Raw genomic sequence first — 25754 nt, forward strand, 5'->3', positions numbered from 1 at the left:
ACAGCTCTTACTGTCAGGAAGCTCTTCCTAATGTTTAGGTGGAATCTTCTTTCTTGTAGTTTGGATCCATTGCTCCGTGTCCGCTTCTCTGGAGCAGCAGAAAACAACCTTTCTCCCTCCTCTATGTGACATCCTTTTATATATTTGAACATGGCTATCATATCACCCCTTAACCTCCTCTTCTCCAGGCTAAACATGCCCAGGTCTCTTAGCCGTTCCTCATAAGGTATCATTTCCAGGCCTTTGACCATTTTGGTTGCCCTCCTCTGTACACGTTCCACTTTGTCAGTGTCCTTCTTGAACTGTGGTGCCCAGAACTGGACACAGTACTCCAGGTGAGGTCTGACCAGAGCAGAATACAGTGGCACTATTACTTCCCTTGATCTAGACGCTATACTCCTATTGATGCAGCCCAGAATTGCATTGGCTTTTTTAGCTGCCGCGTCACACTGTTGCCTCATGTCAAGTTTGTGGTCAACCAAGACTCCTAGATCCTTTTCACATGTACTGCTCTCAAGCCAGGTGTCACCCATCTTGTATTTGTGCCTCTCATTTTTTTTTGCCCAAGTGCAAAAATTCCTCCTCCATCTCGTCCCCTTCAGTCCAGTCCCTGACATTCAAGCACATAGTTAAGCTGATGGAATATGCTTCCATGTGATGTAGTGATAGGTGGATAAAGGTAAAGGTAAAGGTACCCCTGCCCGTATAGGCCAGTCTTGACAGACTCTAGGGTTGTGCGCCCATCTCACTCAAAGAGGCCGAGGGCCAGTGCTGTCTGAAGACACTTCCGGGTCACGTGGCCAGCGTGACATCGCTGCTCTGGTGAGCCAGAGCCGCACACGGAAACACCGTTTACCTTCCCGCTAGTAAGCGGTCCCTATTAATCTACTTGCACCCATGAGTGCTTTCGAACTGCTAGGTTGGCAGGCGCTGGGACCGAACAGCGGGAGCGCACCCCGCCGCGGGGATTCGAACCGCCAACCTTTCGCTCGGCAAGCCCTAGGCGCTGAGGCTTTAACCCACAGCGCCACCCGCATCCCCAATAGGTGGATAGGTGGATTTTAAAAGAGCTAAGAAGGCAAACCCGCGGAAGTTAATGTTATCCATGGCTGCTGGTCACAATGGCTACATGGAGAAGGATGCCTCTGAACTCCACTTTCTGCTCAACAACTGTCGGAGAGGGATATTGCTATCTTGTTCTGTGTTTGTGTCAACAAAGGCAACTGGTTGGCCACTGTAGAATTGGGATGCTGGATTAGAATAGGGGGTGGGCAGGCTCTTTTGTTACCTTGTGTATGGGTGTTTTGCATCTTTTAAACCTTCTCCCTCAGTGATGCTAAATTTAGAACAAGACCGATTGACATCCAGTCTTCTCTCTCCAATGGCCTCCCTAAAGGATTGTTAAAATTTTCCCTTTTAGGACTATAAATGGCTCCTCTCTTTCTTAAAGTAAAGGTAAAGGGACCCCTGACCATTAGGTCCAGTCATGGCCGACTCTGGGGTTGCGGCGCTCATCTCGCTTTACTGGCCAAGGGAGCCGCCGTACAGCTTCCGGGTCATGTGGCCAGCATGACTAAGCCGCTTCTGGTGAACCAGAGCAGTGCACGGAAACGCCGTTTACCTTCCCGCTGGAGTGGTACCTATTTACCTACTTGCACTTTGAACTGCTTTTGAACTGCTAGGTTGGCAGGAGCAGGGACTGAGCAACGGGAGCTCACCCCGTCGCAGGGATTTGAACCACTGACCTTCTGATCAGCAAGTCCTAGGCTCTGGTTGAACCCACAGCGCCACCCACGTCCCCCTCTCTACCTTAAGGAGATTTAATTGTCAGAAGCTGTCTGGCTAAAAAAATTTTTAAGCTGTTTGTACTTTTAATATTGTGTGCTGTTTTAGTGCTTTATAGCTGCTTTAGATTATTATTATTATTATTATTATTATTATTATTATTATTGTGAATGGTTTTAGAATTACTTAAGTTATTGTTTTAATTCACTCTGCTTCCTTGTTGAGGAAATGCGGGGTATAAATGTTTTAGCAGATGAATATTGGAAAGATAGATACGCAGAGAGGAATCCTCTGCCCCAACCTGTCAGTACCCATAGATGAGAAAATTGGCTCCTTTTCAATCCAGGACTTGTGTTTTGTACATGATGCTGAATAGCTTGTGTCTGGTATGCATATGTTTTAGGTTTTGCCTTGACATATTCCCCCCTCTGTTTTATTCTAAGCTTGACAGAGCTATCTGTGCTATATTGTAATGCAGATTAAAGGCTGTACATTCAGTTACAGAAATACAGACACTTTCATTAGGCATAATGTCAGAGTCCTTGTAAACCCGTTCCTGCAGCAGACAGGCAGGAAGAGGTGCAGAGAAGTGCCATCAAATACTAAACTTATTTTCGGTCTGTTCACAGTGGACATCTTCTGTATTCAATTTTAAAGTGGGTTGTGTGCTGCGTTGTGAGATGATATTCGGCAATATCATTATGAATCGGTGTGCGGTTCTATAGCCTTCACGCTCTGCTGGGAAATTGGGCAGGATATCTTTAACCCGAACACCGGCTTGCAGGCCAATTATATTTCCAAAAGCAACTTATTGGACAGAGATGAATCAGAATTGAAATCGGCCCCATTACTGGCTTGAATTCTCTTTTCTAGCTCTTCTGTTTCTCTCCGGCACCTTCTGACTACATGCTTCCAGTGACTTTTTTGCTCAGCGCCTCTTGCCCAGTTATCAATCTGCATCCTTCTCCCACAACTTTCCATTCTGACCTGTGTGCCTCTAATGCAAATAAATTTTATAAATAAAAATTATTATTATTATTATTATTATGCATTTCCAAGTATTTTCGTACTTCCATAAGTGTGCAGGATTTCGTAGTCAAAACGTTTGGTGTTCCTTGGTGCAGAATTCATACCTGATTGATGCACAGACTTTGCTTCTCCTCATCCTTTTCCTTTTTCAAGCCCTTCTCTGTATCATTTCTCACTTTTTCATGTGCCCAATTTGGTGACTCAGTGGTCAGAACTTAGCATCTTGGGAAACATGGGATGTCTACCAGTAGCTCCCTGAGTGATCTTCTTCTTTGGCGATCACTCATAGCCAAGTAAGATTGTCTTCCATAAACACGGTTTTAACAATGAGTCCGTAAGTGACTGTGGAGGCCAATTCTGGATTCACACGTCCTTCCACATTGGTTTTTTCTTTATTTTCCTTTTACAGTATCTCGCTTTCTTTTTCTTTGGGTTTCTCCTTTCCTTGCCTTTTTCTCCCTTCTGGCTTTATTCTCTTGTAGACCAAGTAGCTGTTTTATCTCAGTGTGTTATAAAAAATATGGGTATGTAATTTTGTATATCTTTCAATAAGTATCAATAAACATTTTTTAAATTTATTTTTTCAAGGATAGTTCGGTGAAGATGTAAACTCAGTGTTGGGCTACTGTGAAAAAGGCAGATTCTATGCTAGGGATTGTTAGGAAAGAACCTGAAGATAAAAGTGCTGATTCCATAATGCCATTATACAAATCTATGCTGTGTGTACACCTTTGGTCACCTCACCTCAAAAAGAGTACAGTCATACCTTGGTTTTCTAATTTAATCCGTTCTGGGAGTCCATTCAACTCCTGGAACAGTTTGAAAACCAAGGTGCAGCTTCCGATTGGCTGCTGGAGCTTCCTGCAGCCAATCGGAAGCTGTGTGAGCCACGTTGGACATTCGGCTTCTGAAAACCGTTCGAAAACCAGAACAATTACTTTGGTTTTCGATCATTCCAGGAGTCAAAACGTTTGAGTTCAAAGGCGTTCGGCTTCTAAGGTTCCACTGTATTGTAGCATTGGAGCGACTCCCCCTATGAGAGTCGCAGTATTTGGGACTTCTTAGTCGAGAGAAAGAGCGAGTTAAGGCAGAAATGTATAAAATCACGCATGGCATGGGAGACAGTGCATAGAGAACAGTTTTTCACCTTCTCGGACATGCAGTGAAGCTAAATGTTGGAAAACTCATTGAGGTCAAAGGAGCTACTTCCTTACACAGCACATAGTTAAACTACAGCATTCACTCCCACAAGAGGCAGTGATGATGGCCACCAACTTTGATGGTTTTAAAAGAGGATTTGACATATTCTGGGAGGATACTGCTATCAGTGGCTTCTAGCTATGATGACGGTGCTGTGCCCCCATGCCAGCTGCTGGAAAAAGGTCAGTGTAATGGTTCTAGGGGTTGCTCGTGCGTAAGTTGCCGCTACTCCTGGCTAGGTTGCCTGGTTGAACCCTTTCTGTCTGGACAGCCTCAAGTTCCATGGCTGCCTCAGTCGCTGGCAGAATCCGTCAGTGGGCGTTTCTTGAACCTCTTCCAGCATAGAAGCTGTTTGACGCCCAGTCTTCTTTTACTCTGCCTGCGCGGAAGTCTTTTGCACAAAGAGGGTGTGGGCAGCGGAGTACCCATGCCCTCTCCGCTGGTCTCCGGCGAGGAGTCCTGGAGCCACCTCTCCGATTCCCCCATCTGCCCCCCTTCTCCACTGGTGTTACGCTGATTTCCTTCCCCAGCGGATGGGCTGCCTCTCTCCCTACTGGGACCCTCTCCGCCATCCCTCTGGAGCCTTCTCTCCGCCTCCAGCTCCGATGGCAGTTCCTGACAGTCAGCTATTGTGATAACAGGGTCCTGGACTAGAAGGGCCGCTGGCCTGATCCTGCAGGCTCTTCTTATGCACCCAGCTGCGAAGACCACGCTGGGAATATTATTACATCCCCAAGACCTCGACAGGTAGTCTAGGGTACTGTCCAGATTCTGCTGAACTCCAATGCCTATCAACCCTGGCCAGTGACCTGGAAGATACTACGTTGGCTAGCCTTGAGTAATCACAAATTATTAACACAAAAATCAGATATTCAGAGCTGGTGTAGTTTGGTGGCTAAGATGTGAGATTTGAATCTGGCCCCTAGTTCACGTCTGTCAGAAGCTACCTAGAATTATTATTATTTATTGAATACCGCCCTATACCCAGAAGTCTCATCGATGTTTTTTTTGTACATTTTCTGTGCACAAAAGTGGTTCCTTTGCTGACATCTCAGTTGAGATTCTCTGCTGAAAAGGCTTTTGTACCAGCCCACAACAGTTATTAGAATGTTATCTGTAGGTTCCTAAACCTAATGGTTAAGTTCAAGACGTAGTCTTAGAAATCCTAGGTTAATAAAATGTTATAATTTGAGGCTGGAGGGGGTGGGAGGGCCTTTCTTTTTCTTCTTCCAACAATCTTCTGTACAACCATGCAAGAAAATACCAAAGGTTAGACTGTCAGAATTCTAAGAAAACTTATGAAACCAATAAAAATTGCATAGCAATTGAGACATCTCACCTTTTAATCTGAGCAGCTTATTTTTAGCCCTGTGTTTCTCATTCCTTCAGCTTGCTCTTTACATACCTATATTGGGTGATTTTGCTATCCTTGTAATTCATTTTCAAGACACATTTATTGTGGTTTACTACTACAGTGCTCATCACTACTCAGATGTTATGCGTTAGGAGGTGAGAAATAAAGAGGCAAAGACACAGGTTGTGGGATAAACTAGAGCCACTTTCACACAATTGTAGAGTTGCAAGAGACCCTGACGGTCATCGAGTCGAACCCCTTGCAATGCAACTAAAGCATCCCTGACAGATGGTCATCCCAACTTCTTCTTAGAAACCTTCAAGGTAGGAGAGCCCACCACTTCCCAAGGGAGTCTGTACTACTGTCAAACACAGGCTTCCTCAAACTTGGCCCTCCAGATGTTTTTGGCCTACAACTCCCATGATCCCTAGCTAGCAGGACCAGTGGTCAGGGACGATGGGAATTGTAGTCTCAAAACATCTGGAGGGCCGAGTTTGAGGAAGCCTGGTCAAACAGATCTTACTGTCAGATACAGTGGTACCTCTGGATGCGAACGGGATCCGTTCCGGAGCCCCATTCGCATCCAGAAGCAAACGCAACCCACGTCTGCGTGTGCGCGGGTCGTGATTTGCGACTTCTGCGCATGCGCATGACGTCATTTTGACCGTCTGTGCTCCGTTACTTCTGGGTCGCTCTCAACCCGAAAATACTTATCCCGAAGCTACTTCAACCCGAGGTATGACTGTAATTCTTTCTGATGTTTAGTTGGAATCTACTTCCTTGTGACTTGAATCCATTGATTTGGGTCCTACCCTCCAGAGCAGGAGAAAACAAGCTTGCTCCATCTTCCATGTGACAGCCCTTTATAACTTCAGCACTTAAGAACTTATTAAACTTTCTGAACTGCATCAGGGGAATTAGACCACGTGGAGGAAAATCCCAAAAGCTTCTTAAGCTCCTAAGCCTGCTGGCCATGGGCTAGCCCACCCCACAGAGTGTCAGGCTGGTCTTAAACCCAACTCTTTCCCCTCTTCCGCACCCTCAAAGGCAGATGTTCCCCATCCATGGCCTCTCCAAGCTGCACAACCTGGAGTGAGTGACCCAGGTTCCCCTCAAAAGTGGTTCATATTGTGTACCACAAGGTCGCAAAGCCCTGTGTGCGAGTCTCTGGAGTCATAGAATCATAGAGTTGGAAGAGACCACAAGGGCCATCGAGTCCAACCCCCTGCCAAGCAGGAAACACCATCAGAGAACTCCTGACATATGGTTGTCAAGCCTCTGCTTAAAGACCTCCAAAGAAGGAGACTCCACCACACTCCTTGGCAGCAAATTCCACTGTCAAACAGCTCTCACTGTCAGGAAGTTCTTCCTAATGTTTAGGTGGAATCTTCTTTCTTGTAGTTTGGATCCATTGCTCCGTGTCCGCTTCTCTGGAGCAGCAGAAAACAACCTTTCTCCCTCCTCTATGTGACATCCTTTTATATATTTGAACATGGCTATCATATCACCCCTTAACCTCCTCTTCTCCAGGCTAAACATGCCCAGCTCCCTTAGCCGTTCCTTAGTCGCTATTCGCCTGAAAGTGCCTCAGGATACTTAATATTTTTTCCACCTCTTAACTTTCCTTTCCCTCCCCACCACACAGGCCTTCTGAAACCAATAAAAATTGCATAGCAAGTATCTGCTATCCACAGGCTTTATATTGACTGTTTATTGAGAGACCTCACATTTACATTTCAATTTCTTACTTTTAGTCCTGTGTTTCCCATTCCTTCTGCATTCTGTTTGCAGGTGTTGTTCCTGAAATTCATTTTCAAGGCACATTCACTGCAGTTTAAGATTCCAGTGCTCTAGATGTTTTGCAATGGCATTTTCTATGGAATTAATTTGGAGAGTAAAAAGCCAATGAATCACTGAGTGAAATAATTTCATTTTAAAGCTGGAATCATCATGTAATAAAATGGTCTCCCTGCTGCCTGGTTTTAAATGTGAAGCACTATAGAATTTTAGAGAGAGATCAGAGTTGATGCTCTTCTTGAGTGTATCTTTATGGTGCGGAGTGAGAGAGTTATATGATAACATTTAGAAGCTGCGCCTGGTAATAATGAAACATTTCACTGCCCAGCGGTGCAGGTGCTAATGTGGAAAACCTTCGAGCATGTGGCTGTCATTTGTCTCTGAAGCCCATAAACCACTGAGAATTGTGAAAGAAACATCATGTAGCCTTGAACAAGATTCAGCAACAATTTACTTAACAGTGCAATCCTATACATGTCTACTCAGAAATAAGGCCTACTGAGTTCAATGGGGCCTGCTCTCAAATAAGTGAGGATAGGATTACGAGGGGGGGGGGGGACAAACATAAAAAGATCCTGGCCTGAGATAGTAGTAGTAATAATAATAATAATAATAATAATAATAATTTATTATTTATACCCCGCCCATCTGGCTGGGTTTCCCCAGCCACTCTGGGCGGGTTCCAACAGAATATTAAAATACAATAGTCTATTGTAGTCTCCATCGTTCTGCCCGGACACTGAGGTCCAGCGCCAAGGGCCTTCTGGCGGTTCCCTCACTGCAAGAAGCCAAGCTACAGGGAACCAGGCAGAGGGCCTTCTCGGTAGTGGCACCTGCCCTGTGGAATGCCCTCCCACCAATGTCAAAGAGAAAAATAACTACCAAACTTTTAGAAGACATCTGAAGGCAGCTTTTAATGTTTAATATGTTATTGTATTTTAGTGTTTTGTTGGAAGCCTCGCAGAGCGGCTGGGGAAACCCAGCCAGATGGGCGGGGTATAAATAATAAATTATTATTATTATTATTACTAGTATTATTATTATTATTTAATTAAACATTAAAAGCTTCCCTAAACAGGGCTGCCTTCAGATGTCTTCTAAAAGTCTGGTAGTTGTTTTTCTCTTTGACATTCAATGGGGGGGCGTTCCACAGGGTGGGTGCCACTACCGAAAAGACCCTTTGCCTGGTTCCCTGTAACTTGGAGATGTTGTGTGTCTGTGTTTTAAATACAAATTCCTGGAGCTCCTTGGCTATTGTTGAGTCGGTTTCTGGAAAGAGTTTACAGCAGTTATTCCGAGCTATAGGACAGATGCAGAATTGGATAGTGCGGTTCAAGCACAAGGTTTGTAGGGATTCAGTGTGCCAAGTAATTACACCCATTGCCTTGCATTAAATTTAAATTACAGCAAATCTGCTTTGTGAATAAAATCAAGGCTCTACTAATTTATGGAATGAAATTCAGTTCCTAATACAGATGGAGATAAGTTAGCCACCAGCTACCCGAATTCATTTCCCTTCAATCTTCCTCCTTTTTCCAAAGAAGGTTGGAATTGCTGAGCTCATCATTTTGCTGGTATCTTGGTAGCCATGGCTCCTATTTTGAAACTGTAGCTCCCACGGGCAAAGCCAGAACTTAAAGGGTTCGTGCTGCACACAAAAAAAGAAAACATCAGCTGCATTATTGCATTCCAGTATTTTTAATTACCTGTTGTGAATACTGTAGAGGTAAGACTCATGCTGTTTCATCTCATGCTGTTTCATCTCTTGTTGCCTCTTATAACAGGACTTGCTTAAGCGATGCTACTCTGCCAACGCATCCTACCTGTTCCAGCAAGACAAGTTCTATGACGTCAGCTACGACACAGGTGACAAATCGATCCAGTGTAGCAGAAGAGCAGATGCGTTCAAGTTCTGGATGACCTGGAAGGCCCTGGGCACAACTGGCCTGGAGGAGAGAGTAAACAGAGCCCTTGCATTAGCCAGGTAAAGGTAAAGGGACCCCTGACCATTAGGTCCAGTCGTGACCAACTCTGGGGTTGCGGTGCTGATCTCGCTTTATTGGCCGAGGGAGCCAGCGTTTGTCAGCAGACAGCTTCCAGGTCATGTGGCCAGCATGACTAAGCCGCTTCTGGCGAACCAGAGCAGTGCACAAAGACGCTGTTTACCTTCCTGCCGGAGCAGCACCTATTTATCTACTTGCACTGGTGTGCTTTCGAACTGCTAAGTTGGCAGGAGCAGGGACCGAGCAACGGGAGCTCACCCCGTTGTGGGGATTCGAACCGCCGACCTTCTGATCAGCAAGTCCTAGGCTCTGTGGTTTAACCTACAGCACCACCCGCGTCCAGGCGTTAGCCTTTCAATTCTGAAGGTTTGGACACCAAGTGTATAAAATCATGTCAGGTTAAGGAATGATGAGTTGTTGCGATAAGATCCATCTATTAAGCTTATTCCCTAAAATGTAACCTCTTGAAAGTTTCAGAGGGCACAGAACACTCTGCCTAGATTTTTTTTAGTGCTTCATTGTGTGGTGGGTTACAGGGTGGTGAGTATCAGAGTTGAGTTTAGAAGTCTGGATTTGTGCTATCACCTCCATCACACTAATCTGGTCCTGGGGTGGGTGGGAGTGTCAATTTGTGGTTTGCCTCAAGGCCCCAGAATGTATTTCCCCGGGACATTCACAGAATTACAGAAGCAATCCTGTGGTTTCTGATTTCATCTGGGAATACCCTGGTTTCCCCCCTCCAGGATTACATCTGCAGAAAAGACTCCGCTATGTAGAATGTTACCATGAACTCAGCCAGAAATGAAGTTCTATAGAGGCAAATACTCTGAGAAACAAAGCCGTTGTGGTTTTGCGGGACAGATGTCCTTGAAGCTTGCTGAACAAACCATTTGAGGCACATCCTATTATCCTGTGTATATTCAGAGTCTGTTGGTTGATTCCCCCTACCAGCAAAAGAATTGCTCGTCAGGGTCACTCTCCCCAAGTTCACTTTGCTAAGAATATACAGATTAATGATCCTGTTGAGATCAATACTTCCCTTTGATGGCTAGCATTTAGCCAGTGGTGTATCTAAGCAAAAGTGGCATTGTTTTCCAAAGAAGAAAATTGCCTTCATCTGATAATGACCAGCAGCGATATTCAGCACAGGAGCTAGCTTTGGAGCGTTAGGCACCGAGACTTTACAGCTGAAACATCAGTTTCTCTGGGCAATAAGCCAGGTTGGTTAGCTACATGACCAACTGTACTGCATGTTTCCGGATATGTTACAGTAAGCTTCCCTCTGATGCCGCAGAGATAATATTTCAAGGTCCCTGAATATAGACTTGCCTTCATTCTGGAGCTAGCCTACTGACCTTATATCTTGAGGTCAATAATTTTTTCCATTGCCAGACTGAACTGCAAAGGTTTTTGTTGTTGTTGTTTTTAAACTCATGCTACAGTGTGGTTCGTGTCTTGCACCATCAGTGCACCTTCATTTATTAGCATTTCCCCCTGCTTTCTGGGCAGTATTGGGCTCTATAGCTTCTTATTAGACAGAAGATCCGAGACTTGTGTTGAGCCATTTTCCTTACAAGACCTTAGCATTTGAGATAAGTGCGACAGAGGGCTCAGCTGATCCCTAAGGGGACATTTTGTGAGCTTTGTAGCAGTGCTGTAGAAACCTTGTTAATTTGAGCTTAGAGCAATGTGTTCCGAAGATATGTTTGCCTCGCTGCTTGTGGCATTGCATCGCCGCTGCGCACCCCTTGGTTGTCTTCTTTTTGTGGTCTACACAATGTGGATAATAGCAACCTTCTGTGCAGCGTGTTTTGAGAAGGAATGAAAAAGAACATTCCAGGCAATTGAAGGTTATAATGATACTAATGCAATGATAAGCATGAGTTGAAATTATCGTTTTTGTTACAGCGCATTCATTTAGACAGTGTTGGTGCTAGTGGCAACAGTTCACCATGGCAATCTTGGTTGCATGGATATGCGTCGAAGAGAAAGAAGTCACATGCACAAGTCTTGTTAACAATAAACATCTTGCCAACTCCCCATGCTCTGGCATAAACACTCTTTAGAGTGTTCCTTTCATTGACTCCCGGGGCAGCCTTGATAAAAATCTCTTTGCTGCCGTATACATGGGTAATTCTGAAAGTGCAGAACCATTCTAAACTAGGTTGTATTTCATTTTACTTATTTGCCTCGGACTTCATCCTTTGCTTCTTGTGCTTGAGGGTTTGCTGTGAAAGCCAGGCCACCAAAGGACAGCAAAAGGAAAGGCTATTGTGGAAGTCCGCTCACCTGGTTCTGTGTAGCCTTTGATCAGGTCGGGGGAAATGGTTTCTGTATGTTTACCGCGGAAAACGGCTGTGCTCAGTGCTGATAGGCTGGGACGTGTGATGTCATAAACACACCTCCCTGCAGGGAAGGCAGGCTGTCTGTTTCTTTAAATATTTGAAGCGCTACACATAGAAACATGTTGCTCTGCTTTCCTCAGCGAGGCTGAGAGGGAGGGTCTTGTCATCTGGGCAACCCAGGACCTCCATGCATACCACACAGGGTTGCACACCGTGGAACATCACAAAAGCAACAACATGTACATTATTCCACTGAATATTTCTTCTGTCCTCCACAAATTGAAAGTCCCATATTTTTCGCTCTGTAAGACGCACCAGACCATAAGACGCACCTAGTTTTGGGAGGAGGAAAACAAGAAAAAAAAATATTCAGAAGCCAGAACAGTAAGAGGGATCTGGCTTCTAGGATAGCCTCTTGCTGTTCTGGCTTCTGGGATAGCCGTGTGAAGCCTCTTCAGGGCAGTGGGATGAAGGCTTCCCCAAGAGCCGCGCTCCCTTTAAAGAGCACGTAGAGCATGTGTGCGGCTCTTGGGGGCTTTTCCCCGAGGCGGGAGAAGGGCAGCCCTTCTCACTCCTCGGGGAAAAGCCCCCAAGAGCCGCACACACGGCTCTTTAAAGGGAGCGTTGAGCAGAGCCTCCTGCCTGCATTCGCTCCGTAAGATGCACACACATTTCCCCTTATTTTTTAGGAGGGGGAAAGTGCTTCATAGAGTGAAAAATATGGTAGTTCAAAATGCACATTTAGTCAAGTAATGTGCATGCAGTAGTTTAAAACACACACACACAAAAAAAACCACGCTCCCTGCTTGCAGCACGGGGAAAGGGCAAGACAAAATGACGGAATCAGCAACTGAATCACTGCTAAGTATTTCTGCCATTCATTGTGATGGCAGGAAGAAGTCCCCCAGGGGAAACTGCAGTGGCTCCTTTTCCATACTATGTTTCTGCACAGCCTTAGTTTAACACTAGTCAGAGAACAGGAATACTATAATGATTTTATATATATATATATATATATATATATATATATATATATATATATATATAAATAATCATACTGCAAAAATACAATGGAACAGAAATGGTGCCGGTCCCCTCCCCATTAAAAAAACCCAGTGGTTATAGAGTTTTGCATGGGCTTAATATTGACTGTGCCTTGCAAACGTAGGCCCCTTTGTGGGTTGCTGCTGGCACAGCAAAAGGTGGTTAAGTGGTGTGGTAAGAGAAAGGAAATTGGGGAAGGTGAAAAGAAGGGTAGATTAAACTTGGAGAGAGGAATCAAGGCTATATTGCCTAGTGCAGGAGGGGGATGCAGAACTGGGCAGAGTGGGATGGAATACCCAGCTAGGCTATTCTTGGTCCTATAGGCAGTAAATCTACTTAGGTGTTAAGAGGTACTTCAAAGAGGCGGGGGAGGGGGAGGCTGAGTCAGAGGCCCTATATAGGCAATTAGACATAATGTCTGTTAGACTTGTTACCAAGCAATATTCCTGCTATTAAGCCTTAGCTAGAATACGAACACAACCATTCAGGAACAGTGGGCTGATACGATTAATTCCTGTTAGAAGAGATTGTTCTTTCCCCCACCTTTGGTGGAAATGCATCGCCCTGGAAATGCTCTGAATGTAGCCATCATAGGAATTTCGGTTTTTGTTTGTGACTCTTTGGCTAATGTGGGGCTGTATTTTGATTTTTTTTTTAAAAAAAAACTGTTTCTGCCATGAAGAACAGACCACATACTGGGGCCATCCATTTTTAACATACTTTGCTCCTTGGGTTACCCAAAACAATAAATTATGATAAAATAATTATAAAACACACACATATATATTCTTTTAGCTCTTCTCCCCAGGTTAGATCATTGGGGCATGTGCAGGTAAAGTTAGCAGCTTGGGATGAGCAATTTTGGGTGGGGTGAGACACAAAGCATAGATTGTTTTCATTTATTACATGTTAACCAAATAAACATCTTGTTAATACCAAAAGGGAAATTGTCAGGTGCTTGCCCATCACTGGAGTGCCTTCGCAGTCATTTGCGTGTCGAGGTCCCCAGGGCCACCCCAATAACTCACACATCACACAGAATTTTTTGTTTAAGATTTTTGGCATAATTTTGGCCAAAACTTTATTGAAAGACAAATTTGTGAGTGGTTGCTTAGGCATTGGTTGCGACTATCTGCCCCCACCATGGGGGACAGACTGACATTCCACACGATGCGAAAGTCAGAATAGGGGAACACACTTGGGGGTTACGCAGAGCAGGGAACCTGCCCTCACCCCAAATGCAAGCAGGAGCTCATTGCTATGGCCCGAGCCCCCTTGACAGAGTGGACAAGCAATAGTTAGCCCCCAATTCCTTTAACGGAATCCCTTGCAGCAGCAGCATTAGAGGGGCAGGCACTCAACCTACCAAGGGCAGGCACTCAACCACTTCCCCTCAACCAACCGAACCATAAACCAATGCCTAACCGCAACCTTACAAGTTGTGACGATTTGCTACGCTGTGGGCAAAAACCAAATGGCCCCAGCCAATCAGCCAGATGGACAAAATTCCTACCAGGCCCCTGCCCCAAGAGCAGACGAGCCCATGACAGGCATAGCAAGGTCAAAGCGAACAACCCTAATTCTAGGGGGGGGGGGGGGGACGGGCAATCCGATGCACGGTCGAAAAGAGGAAGCCCTAGCCTCGTGCAAGGAGTTTTAGCATTTCTGGCTGTCAATCAACAAATGGCAACATTAACTTCTTCCCAACAACAAGGGAAGCCCCAATCGCATCAGTGGCCAACGAACAATTAGCCCACCCCCAACTTTGGAGTGTCCTGGCGGCCCCCACCGCAACACGTGCTCTCCATGAAGGAGAACACGCTTTGTTGCAACACTGAATGCCAGAAGAATATGATAGAATACTCCCTGCACCCTTTCCCTTCTTTCTCCTTAAATAAAATACACCTTCTCATGACTGTAGATTTTGGGTACCTTGGGAATTAATATTAAGTTATTCTGCAGAAACATTCAGTCACCATTGCATCATTTTGAGTTCCATCACGAAGGATCAATAAGAAGAGTCCACCGATATTCCATTTGCAAACCCCACCAAGCATACAGTAGTCATTTTAGGCAAATAAATTCTCTCTAATTCTTGGACCAGTTTTGTGTTGGTATGGTGAGTAGAATTGGAGAATTAGTTCCGTGTCTTTCAGCCCAAAGCAAATGTATATTCTTTAGATATGAGTGTATACATTGAGCAAGGCATGGTAAATTTTGTAGCTAAGCATCAGGCTTAGTAATTTACACCAACCGCGTGTTTAACAATGCATCTCATATTCAGTAATGTAGGCAGTTGACAGGATCTTAAAACTCAAAAGTTAGTGTATTCGTGTATATCTTTATGTTTAATTGCAGATACCTAGTGGATGAAATTAAGAAGAGAGAAGGATTCCAGCTGCTGTTGGAGGTTTGTTCCAAATATTGTGTATGTCCAATCATTTTGAAACTGGTGGTGCAAAGCTCGTTGATGCAGGCAGTATTTATTATTATTATAATGGTTGTTTTTGTTATTTATTGAATTCATATTTCATATCATCATCCTGATTGCTTCCGGGAGAGCAGACCTTTAGAATGTAAGTTCTACAGCTAACTGAGCTGCTGTCTGAGAACTAAAAAAACCAAAACAAAACTTTAACAACATAACAGTGTGAATTCTTCTTGAATGAATAGGCCCAGATTGCTTGCTCCATAAGGAACAAGCTTTACTTAGTATGGCAGGAAGTCTGAGTCTAAATGACCCAGCGGCTTATCTGTGGCTAGCAAAATAGTCAGGCGATAGGGCTCTCTCCCTTTTTCTCCCTGAAAACTAAATTCAGTATTCAGCAAGCGCAAGTCTATGCATAGCATACCTGGGCCCAGTTCGTGCTAGAGGAAAAGCTTAACTTCATCTCATTTCACAGCAGCAGGTGGCATGCTTGCTGATCTCTTCCCGCTGACAACTGTATTCTCCTTGATGATTAAACCGTATTTAATACATTCTTTGAAGGAAGGCAGAAAATGATATTATGAAAAGAAGCAGTGCCCTTTCATGAAAGAATTTAGCACAGCTGGTAGTTTCTACCCACTTGGGAGGAAGATTAGAACTGTAATTGAGGCAGTGTTCACACTGGGGGGAAATGACAATGCGCTGTAGATACTGCCCTCCCTCGCCCATTATGGTCTCTCTCTCTCCCCCCCCCCCCGCCCCCGCCAACTTTTATTAATCGGAAGTGTTCAGAAAGAACTGGCTATGTGCGGGAGGAAATTGTTCCTTTACAAAATATTTCCAGCCAAAATGTTGATAGAGGACTCGGCTAGACTGGTGAAGAAAAAGCGAATTATATGCGTTGTTTGTGCAATACAACGTTGTGCCTGCAGGTGGCGATGTGGAGCCCCCCTTTTCTCTACCTGGTTTCCCTGTTTAAATTTACAACGCTTTAAACTGAAACGCTTCTTTGATGTGTCTAGATCCAGCCAGAGAGGGGAGTTTCATTCTTTAATTCTTGTGTGGGTGGGTGGGTTTGGGTTTTTTTAGTACGTGCATGTATACACACACATTACTTGAAAGAATGGAATCCCACGCTGCAATTACGGGTGAATGAAAGACCTGGAATAAGTAAAAGGTCAACCTTTGTGTTCCTATAGAGAAATATTAAATGAGGTTGGCAGTTAATGACATTTAATGGGGTTGGCAGGCCAGGCTGATTATTAAGATCATGGGTGAGGTGGAATTTGCCCTCTTCCTATATTGACTCTCGTATATGTACAAAATGAGTGGATTTGCCAACTTTCTTTGTATGCATCTTGAAAACCTTAAATTGTTTCTCTCCTTTAGCCGGAGTATGCAAATATTTGCTTCTGGTACATTCCACCTAGTCTGAGAAACATGGAGAAAGGGCAGGAGTTCTGGGAAAAGCTCAATCATGTGAGTACCATATTTTGTTCATGGGATTTCTGACTTGGATATTGTGCTTTAAGCAGTTGCATGCAGCACTAGTTTTCTAGAGAAAGAGGTTCCGGAACTCTCCATGAACACCTCCCTTGTTCTCTTATAATGGCAAATGCGCCCACCTGAGAGGTGCTGGAACTGAGTTCCGGCGAGTTCCGGCTGAAAGAAGAAGAGTTTGGATTTGATATCCCGCTTTATCACTACCCGAAGGAGTCTCAAAGCGGCTAACATTCTCCTTTTCCCTTCCTCCCCCACAACAAACACTCTATGAGGTGAGTGAGTGAGAGACTTCAGAGAAGTGTGACTGGCCCAAGGTCACCCAGCAGCTGCATGTGGAGGAGCGGGGAAGCGAACCCGGTTCACCAGATTACAAATCTACTGCTCTTAACCACTCAGCACGTGGTGCTTTTCCCAGTATGCAGTGTGTTGATAATAACTTTTATCTGTTGGATTTCTGCTTGTCCTCTAGCTCTTAAAGGCATAGGAGCCCTATCAGGAGGGAAGAAGTTGGCAATCACAGTTCTGTACACTGGTTGAGGATTTATGTTCCTGATACGCATTGGAATAAAAGTGAAACCTGCTTGTGCCACGTGCTCACAAGCCTGGTTCACCTTCAGAGTGTTATTTTGAACCTAGATAGGTATCTGCAGGATTCTAAAGTTTGCCGCGATCTCAGTTTAGACAAGGCTAATTAAGTTTCCCCCTTAATATAATAGATGCAGACATTATACAAGCCTTCCGCTTGCTATCAAAGCTGCTAACAGATGGCAGACCTGAGCGAAGATGAACAACTGTGCCTGTATCCATTGTCTAGACAGAGCATTCATTACCTGTTTTAGACATTTAACATTGTCCTTGGAACTTGCTCTGCATTATCAATGGATAATACGAGGGGGTGGCGGGGGAAAGCTTAAGTCTGAAATCCCAGCCCCACTTACCTGTGAGTAAGCCCCATTAAATTCAATAGGACTTGAGTTATTAGTAAGCATGGTTAGGTGGTACAGCCTGTAAATGGAATTAGAAATCAGAATGGGGTAGAATTCATAGCAAAGGTTTTTTTTTTGGTAACCTTTATAAATGATGGGAAATGCCTGAGCTTGAGGAAAGGAGGGGGGACATTTAGCAATTGGTTCTTTTGATAAAAGGTGTTGAACATCAAGTTAATTGAAGAAGTAAAATTGCAATAAGCAGGATACGGAATAGCTTATACTGCTTACTGTGCCTTGTTTCAGCCACCCCTCTTCCTGCCATCTTTAATATTTGCTGTATAAAAGGTAAAGGGACCCCTGACCATTAGGTCCAGTCGTGACCGACTCTGGGGTTGCGGCGCTCATCTCGCTTTATTGGCCGAGGGAGCCGGCGTACAGCTTCCGGGTCATGTGGCCAGCAGGACTAAGCCGCTTCTGGCGAACCAGAGCAGCGCATGGAAACACCGTTTACTTTTCCGCCGGAGCGGTGCCTATTTATCTACTTGCACTTTGATGTGCTTTTAAACTGCTAGGTTGGCAGGAGCAGGGACTGAGCAACGGGAGCTCACCCCCTCGCAGGGATTCAGACCGCCGACCTTCTGATCGGCAAGTCCTAGGCTCTATGGTTTAACCCGCAGCACCACCCGCGTCCCTCTTGTAATCCATATATCGTATTTATTAAATCTGTTTCCTGTACACAGCACCACCCGCGTCCCTATTTGTTATATAAGCACTTGGAATATAAAGCCAAAGTGGAAGGAGAACAACGTAGCTGAAATTCAACAGCAGAGCACATGTGTAGTTAATTCTGGTCCTGTATTACTGGATATTACATTCTGCTGTGGCTGAATTAATCTCTCATTATCACTGACCGTTGGTCATGCTGGCTAGGACAGGTGGGAGTAGATATCACAACAACAGCTTGAAGGACTAAAGATGTAAAAGGAATCCATTGAGAATGGATTATCAAGTGAATTTCCTTCAGGCTGTCCGTTCAACTCCTGTTGCAGCATGGAAAGCTTTTGAATGTAGGTCTGTACAATTAAGTTTACTTTTTACCATGAACACATTATGTGTAAATTGATACATAAATGGCTTTGCAATATACATTATTTACATATTAATTGATGTGTATAGGTGCTGCTCTGCTGTTCTTGTTTCTGAAGTGTTATTTAAAGGCAACCTTTATACACTAATACTCCAATCCTAGCCATGTCTACTCAGAAGCAAATCCTATTGAATTCAGTGAGACATGCACCTAGGTAAATGGGATTAGGACTTCAGACTTAATCTACTACCTGTTGTAAAGTTTTCTTAAAATGATGGAATGCATTGCTTATCATTGTTCGTTTCACATGGAAAGAAGTGATCTCTGTTGCTGCTTGTGGATTTTATCTGCACTCCTCAAATAAAGTCCTAGCTTCTTTGTCAAAGTGGGGAGAACCAACTGGATTTGACTGCCTGTTTTTTTGGCTACCCTGAGGCCAAGATGGATGAGCCTATTCCCTGTCTCCCTCTTGATATCATACAGAGCAAATCTGAACAATTTGCAGCTTCACATTTAACTTAAACTGGCTGTCTCAGGTTGATTCAAAAGGCACCAATAATTTTATGAATGTCTAATCCCAGTAGATGGTTCGGTTCCCTTAAAAGATGTTAAGTGCTTAAAGCAATGATTCATACACTTGAGCTCAGCGCGTCTATTATATATGTTGGTTTACCTTATGAAATAAATATGGTGACTATGATAAAGCCTAGATGTAATCAGTATTTGCCCTTAAGAGCTTATGTCACTTGTAATTAGCTGTGAGCAATTAGATGACTGCGATCGTGAATCCCTTTGCTAAACAGGGCTCATTGAATCAGCGTGATTATGCAGGTGTAAGAAACAAGGAAAGCATTTCTGTCTGTGCAAAAATATAACCTGGCAAATGGAAACCCAATGTTACAAACAGCTAGCAGTTTATAGATATGAAAGTAATTTTTGCTAACCTTATGATGAAAACTACTGTTGAATTGAAACTTCTGTAGCTTTGTAGATAGTGGGATAAACCTTGAGCTGCTTTTGCTAGTACTGTACATGCCCCCTGGTGGAATTTTCGCTTCTTCTCACTTACAAGAATTATGCAATTAAACCCAACAGGAAGGGAAGTTTGTGACCTATAGAGAGCGAGTGTTTTGCTCCGTGTCATGCATTTGTGGGTCTGGGGCTGAAATCCAAACATTACTTTCTTTCATCTGTGAAATGCTATCAATTTGAAATACGTGCTTTCATACACTTTACAAAGACAAATCCTGCACAATGGAGATGGATTGTAGAAGTGACTCAGCCCCTTATAAATTGTGATCAGAGTGTGTGACCCGATCCTGTCTTTGGCCTGAAGACCAGTGTTTTGTGAAATGTACTGTGTGTTGAGTTATTTCAGTACAGTGGACCTTCGTGTTACATACCGCCCTCCTTATGAATGCTTCGGGTTACAAGCTCTGCTAACCCGGAAGCAGATGCTCCCGACTGCGGACTTTGCCCCGGGATGCGAGCGGAAGTCGTGCGCCAGCAGCGGGAGGCGCCATTAGTGAAAGCGCTGCCGGAGTACGATTTCTGTTTTCATCCTGAAGCAAAGTTCTTAACCCGAGGTACTATTTATGGGTTAGCGGAGTGTGTAACCTGAAGCGTATGTATCCTGAGGTACCACTGTACTGTTGACAAAATGCAGGAAGTGTTGCAATTCATCTTCAGTGATGAAAGTGTTAAGAGCAATCCACAATTCTGCAACCATCAATACATGACCACCTCTCAACTGCAGTGATTTGTTAACAGAGTTCATTCTTTGCAACAAACTGTTCCACAAAAATATGAGGACAGTATTTTCACCCTCCTTAAACCTTTCATGCTAAGGATTTTGCTTCAGCCTTTTGCAAGAAACTTCTCATTCTCTACTGTGGCAATATCAAGGAGGGAATTCTTCATTCCATAATCATAACGTTTATTCTAAGCCAAAATGGCGCTGGCTCTTGCAGGTCACCTTGTATCCAATGCTAGTCCTACTCAAAGTTGACCCTCTGAATTTAATTTAGGTCCATCCATTTCAATGGGTCTGCAGTGAGTAGGACTAGCGTTGGCTACAGCAACCCTTCATTGCAAGTCAGTTATATATATGAAGCATGGAACCACTGCTGTTCTTTTAACAAAATGGCAGGGAAAATAAAACCAGAGGCAGGTGGCTTTCTCACCAACCGATAGCAATCACTGTAATCCAGTCCGTGTGTTTCAGAATTGTTCCACTTCACCAGAGCCTAAAGCAGCTGCAGCTCAGGTTTTACAAAAATTAAAAAAGAAATTGCAAGGCACATAGTGTCCATTGCTGGCAAAAAAGCAATACAGTGGTGCCTTGGTTCTCATACGTCTCGGTACTCAAACAACTTGGAAACCAAACACTGCAAACCTGGAAGTAAGTGTTCTGGTTTGTGAACTTTTTGCGGAAGCCTAACATGCTCCATTTTGAGTGTTACACTGAGGTCTGCCTGTTTTTGCTATTTATTTTGCATTTTTGTAGCTCTTTTTCTGTTTTGTTTTTGTGACTGTGTGGAACCCAGTTCAGCTACTGATTGATTGACTGGCTGTGTGACTGCAGTACATTGTTTATTGCTTACATTTTATGGATCAATGGTCTCGTTAGATAGCAAAATGCATGTCGAATTTTTGTTTTAGGGGTTGTTATTAAAAGTCCAGAACGGATTAATTCATTTTGTATTACTTTCTATGGGAAAGCCGGCCTTGGTTTTGGAACACTTTGGTTTTGGAACGGAATTCTGGAACGGATTAAGTTTGAGAACCAAGGTACCACTGTATATATATCCCAGCATGTCTTTGAAAGATGAAAGCCTGTCTCAGTGTCCCCGCCCCTTCTTCCTTCTACTTTCCTCATCACATAATTATCTTCTTAATTCCATCAGCTTTAAATCAGTGTGAACTGTTACAGGAAATATGCCCCCCAAAAATTATATTTATTTTTATCCAAATCACCCCATCTTTTAACAAAAAAAAGACACACACACACAAAAAACCACTTCATTTATTAAACCAGTCTTGACCAGTAGTGAACGAATAGGCCATCAGGGGGCACCAGTGCAACAGAAATGTATTTAAACTTCTAATTAGTGTGCATGTTGTTAATCTCTTCTTGGTGCAATCATGCAAATCTTAATCTAAAAGAAAAGTCTGCTCCAGTTTTTAATATATATTTTTAAACATCAGCATTTTTCCCCTCTGATGCATTTATAGGATGATCTGTTTTTCTGGGGAGCTAAGCTACTACCAGGGAATAACTTACAGCTTGTTATTTTGTCTTCCGCCTTCCATCAGGCAAAAACCTGTTCTCCTTTCTTATATGAGACTTTATGTACTGGGTTATATTTTTGGAGCATTCTGAGTCTTTAATTCATATCTTTTTTAAAGAGAGACAGAGAGAGACTGTGTTCAGTTGGATTTGCTTCCTAGTAAAGGTGCTTAGGAGTCAAGTGACAGGACACAAATCCCGATGTAAGGATAGTTTTTTTACGGATGGCTTTGGTAGAATAGGAAAGGTCTATTTATTGAAGCTGAGAAAAGCGCCTACAAATATAGGCTGTTAGCAGGTATAAATTCAGTAAGTGTATCATAAACTTCTCCTTTTGTAGGAAAGATTGCCCAGGACATTAGTAAATTTGATCTGACTATATATGAGTACAAGTATTATTTGTTGGAAAAAAAGCACCAGTAGGATGACTTCATGTACTTAAGCAAGGTCCTGAAGAACCTAGGTTTTCCCATTAAAAGGATAATATAGGCAAACTTAAGGGACGGGGGTGGTGCTGTGGGTTAAACCACAGAGCTTAGGACTTGCCGATCAGAAGGTTGGCAGTTCGAATCCCCGCGACAGGGTGAGCTCCTGTTGCTCGGTCCCCGCTCTTACCAACCTAGCAGTTCGAAAGCACTTCAAAGTGCAAGTAGATAAATAGGTACCGCTCTGGCGGGAAGGTAAACGGCATTTCCATACGCTGCTCTGGTTCGCCAGAAGTGGCTTAGTTATGCTGGCCACATGACCTGGAAGCTGTATGCCGGCTCCCTCGGCCAATAACGCGAGATGAGCGCCGCAACCCCAGAGTCGGCCACGACTGGACCTAATGGTCAGGGGTCCCTTTACCTCTACTTTATAGGATGTATTGGGATGCAGCTTACCCATTTTTACCTATGCATTTCTTTACAAATCCATCATTTTTCAAATGGTGGAAATAACATTAGCCATCATAGCCTTTTTACCGCCTGACTTTGGGGAAAAAACCAAGTTAAGCCCTAGAGCATGAGTAGGCAAACTAAGGCCCGGGGTCCGGATCTGGCCCAATCGCCTTCTAAATCCAGCCTGCAGATGGTCCAGGAATCAGTGTGTTTTTACATGAGTAGAATGTGTGCTTTTATTTAAAATGCATCTCTGGGTTATTTGTGGGACCTGCCTGGTGTTTTTATATGAGTAGAATGTGTGCTTTTATTTAAAATGCATCTCTGGGTTATTTGTCGGGCCTGCTTGGTGTTTTTACATGAGTAGAATGTGTGCTTTTATTTAAGATGCATCTCTGGGTTATTTGTGGGGCATAGGAATTCGTTCATTCCCCCCCCCCATATAGTCCTGCCCCCCACAAGGTCTGAGGGACAGTGGACCGACCCCCTGCTGAAAGTTTGCTGACTCCTGCCCTAGAGGCTAGTTGCCTTTTTCCCCATACAGACACATAGTTTGCCTATTGATCTCTCCATCACATCTGACCAGCCACCCCCTCAACTGCAAAATAAAAATAAAAATGTTTTTGCATGAAAAAGAATGTTATAAAACACAAGAGCTGAGATACTGAGCTTTTTAAAAAAATATATTTTCACTTCTCTTCTATGAATGAAAGCTTACCCATTTTTGGACCACAGTTTTTGGTGTAGCAAGCCCTTTGGTTGCACTGAAATGTCCAGCAACATGCCACAGAATCTAAGCAAGATTTACAGGAGTGATATTTTCCTGAAAGGAAGAAAGAGTGAGAATATATAATTGATTGACTAAGGGGCTAATAGCTGTCACCCTTGAATAGTCTCCAACTGGTATTTGAAAAAGTAGGGAAAGAGGAGCAAGTCCTGTATATCTGAAGAACTATAATGTTATTTACATAATGGCTTGTGTTCATTTAATGGCCTTGGCTTGTATTTTTTTTTGAAGTCCATTGTATTCTTCTGCTGCCTTAAATATGTCTCTTATCAATAATTGCTTTTACTTTTGCTAAATTGTGTCCCTGTGATTTTTGTCTTCTGTTACCCAAAATATCTTGGACACCTGATACTTGAAGATACTGGCTTTCACATTTAAAACATCCAGTCTTTCAAGGGAGCCCGCTGGACATGCTGAAAAATGATCCCAATCGTGTTGTAGAGATGACAGTCCATTGTGAAATTATCTCCGCCATGTGCGCAGTTCCTTAATTTGCTCGCTAGATGGAGATCAAAAGCAACATAAATGATATCCCCCCTCCTCTTTTCCCTCAGTCACCCAGCAGAAAATGAAAACGTATCGACTACCTCCTTTGCCAAGCATTTAAACTTTTTCTTTCCACTTCCAGAAAGATTAATCTTTTTTTCCACAATCCTTTTGGCGATTAAGCTAGGAAAGGGAAGGTTTGGAGGGATGCTGAACTGTGAAATCGTTACGTGCTTTTGTTACAGTAATTACCGTGCTGTTTATTTTGTGGTGTAAAGGAAGCCATTTCTCTCCCTATCGTTATCAGCTGACCATAATAAAGCGACCCATAACTGCGGGATAAAATTAGATTGTTATTCTTGTAACAGAGGAATTAATCTATAGCAGCAAGGCCAAACTGTATCTTGGAAGCTATGAGTGGTTCCCAAGGCAGTTAAGAGAGCAACTCTTCGTTGGCTTATCTCCTTTTACAAGGTTCTCTATCTTTCTCTTGTCAGAACCTGGAACCAAGGATATGGAAGCAGCAAAACCTGGGCAGAAAAGTTTTATAGTTGTTGCAGTAGCAGCCTGGGCGATGGGGAGATGGACAGTCTTGGGGTAGCGTGATTCTCAGATACATGAAGATAAAGGTCCAGTGGTGACCGACTCTGTGGTTGCAGCACTCATCTCGCTTTATTGGCCGAGGGAGCCGGTGTACAGCTTCCGGGTCATGTGGCCAGCAGGACTAAGCCGCTTCTGGCGAACCAGAGCAGTGCACGGAAACGCCGTTTACCTTTCCACTATTTATCTACTTGCACTTTGATGTGCTTTCGAACTGCTAAGTTGGCAGGAGCAGGGACCGAGCAACGGGAGCTCACCCCGTCGTGGGGATTCAAACTGCCAACCTTCTGATCGACAAGTCCTAGGCTCTGTGGTTTAACCCACAGCGCCACCCACATCCCTTATACATGAAGATATTTATTATGTAAATACCTCCCTACATATGTGAAAAGGGATTTGCCCTGTCTTTGGCTAACCTTCCTTGCTTAGTTGTAGGCTTGCTGGGAAGGAACTGTTGTAGAAAACATAGGAAGAGCTTCTTTTTCATATAATTGTGGAGTTGGAAGGAACCACGAGGGTCATCTAGTCCAACCCCTGCTTTTAGGCAGGCTTCCTTCCCTGGGTTCAAGGGTTGAACCGGACACCTTCTGCATGCAAAGCAGATGTCCACCACTGAGCTATGGCCTTTCCTCAGTCTGTGTTAAAACGGGTAACCAAAAGTGGTCCTTTATGCAACTCACCTGGCAATAGATTCCTCTGCTCATTTCATCCGTCAGGTGACTTCAAAATTAGATGGTCGCTGGCTTGGGTTTGTACTTGTTACCAACTGGGTAATAATATACATTAGCAGTAAGACAATTATGGGCTACCCTTTTTAGCCAGAAGCAGTGCTGATTTGCCAAGATGAATTTTTGAATCTAAACGATTCTGGGAACTTTGCATTGCATTTTAACTTACAACATTTGGGTTATCTTGTTTGTTGTTGTGGGGTTTTTTGTGAGTCACATTGTACTAGCCATTGCGCACAAACAATAAAAATCTGTCTGGCTGACTCATAAACTTTATATGGTAATATTTCACAGGAGCTCTTCACAGTTCCAGAGTGTTGGTTCCAGCACTTTGAAAGCTGCCGGAGCTAAACAAATGTTTAAGTAGTAGTATCAGTCACAGTCACTGGAACTGTTACAGAAAATTATATATATATATATATATATATATATATATATATATATATATATAGTGGTGCCCCGCAAGACGAATGCCTCTCAAG

At 43.6% G+C, this 25754-nt stretch overlaps 1 protein-coding gene across 5 annotated transcripts in view; it reads left to right on the forward strand.

The window, feature by feature from the left end:
- Positions 1 to 25754, forward strand: part of GADL1 (glutamate decarboxylase like 1) — a gene marked incomplete at its 5' end in the record, with an annotated part of 97071 nt that overhangs the window by 50430 nt on the left and 20887 nt on the right. For all 5 annotated transcript variants that reach the window (XM_083404979.1, XM_083404980.1, XM_083404976.1 and 2 more), the window contains 3 exons: positions 8950 to 9149; positions 14916 to 14967; positions 16375 to 16464. In XM_083404979.1, the coding sequence (XP_083261105.1) occupies positions 8950 to 9149; positions 14916 to 14967; positions 16375 to 16464 (342 nt within the window). The remainder of the gene's footprint in view (positions 1 to 8949; positions 9150 to 14915; positions 14968 to 16374; positions 16465 to 25754) is intronic.

This window comes from Podarcis tiliguerta (genome assembly GCF_965153285.1).
Source record: "Podarcis tiliguerta genome assembly, chromosome: 12".
In the NCBI taxonomy this organism is placed as follows: Eukaryota; Metazoa; Chordata; class Lepidosauria; order Squamata; family Lacertidae; genus Podarcis; species Podarcis tiliguerta.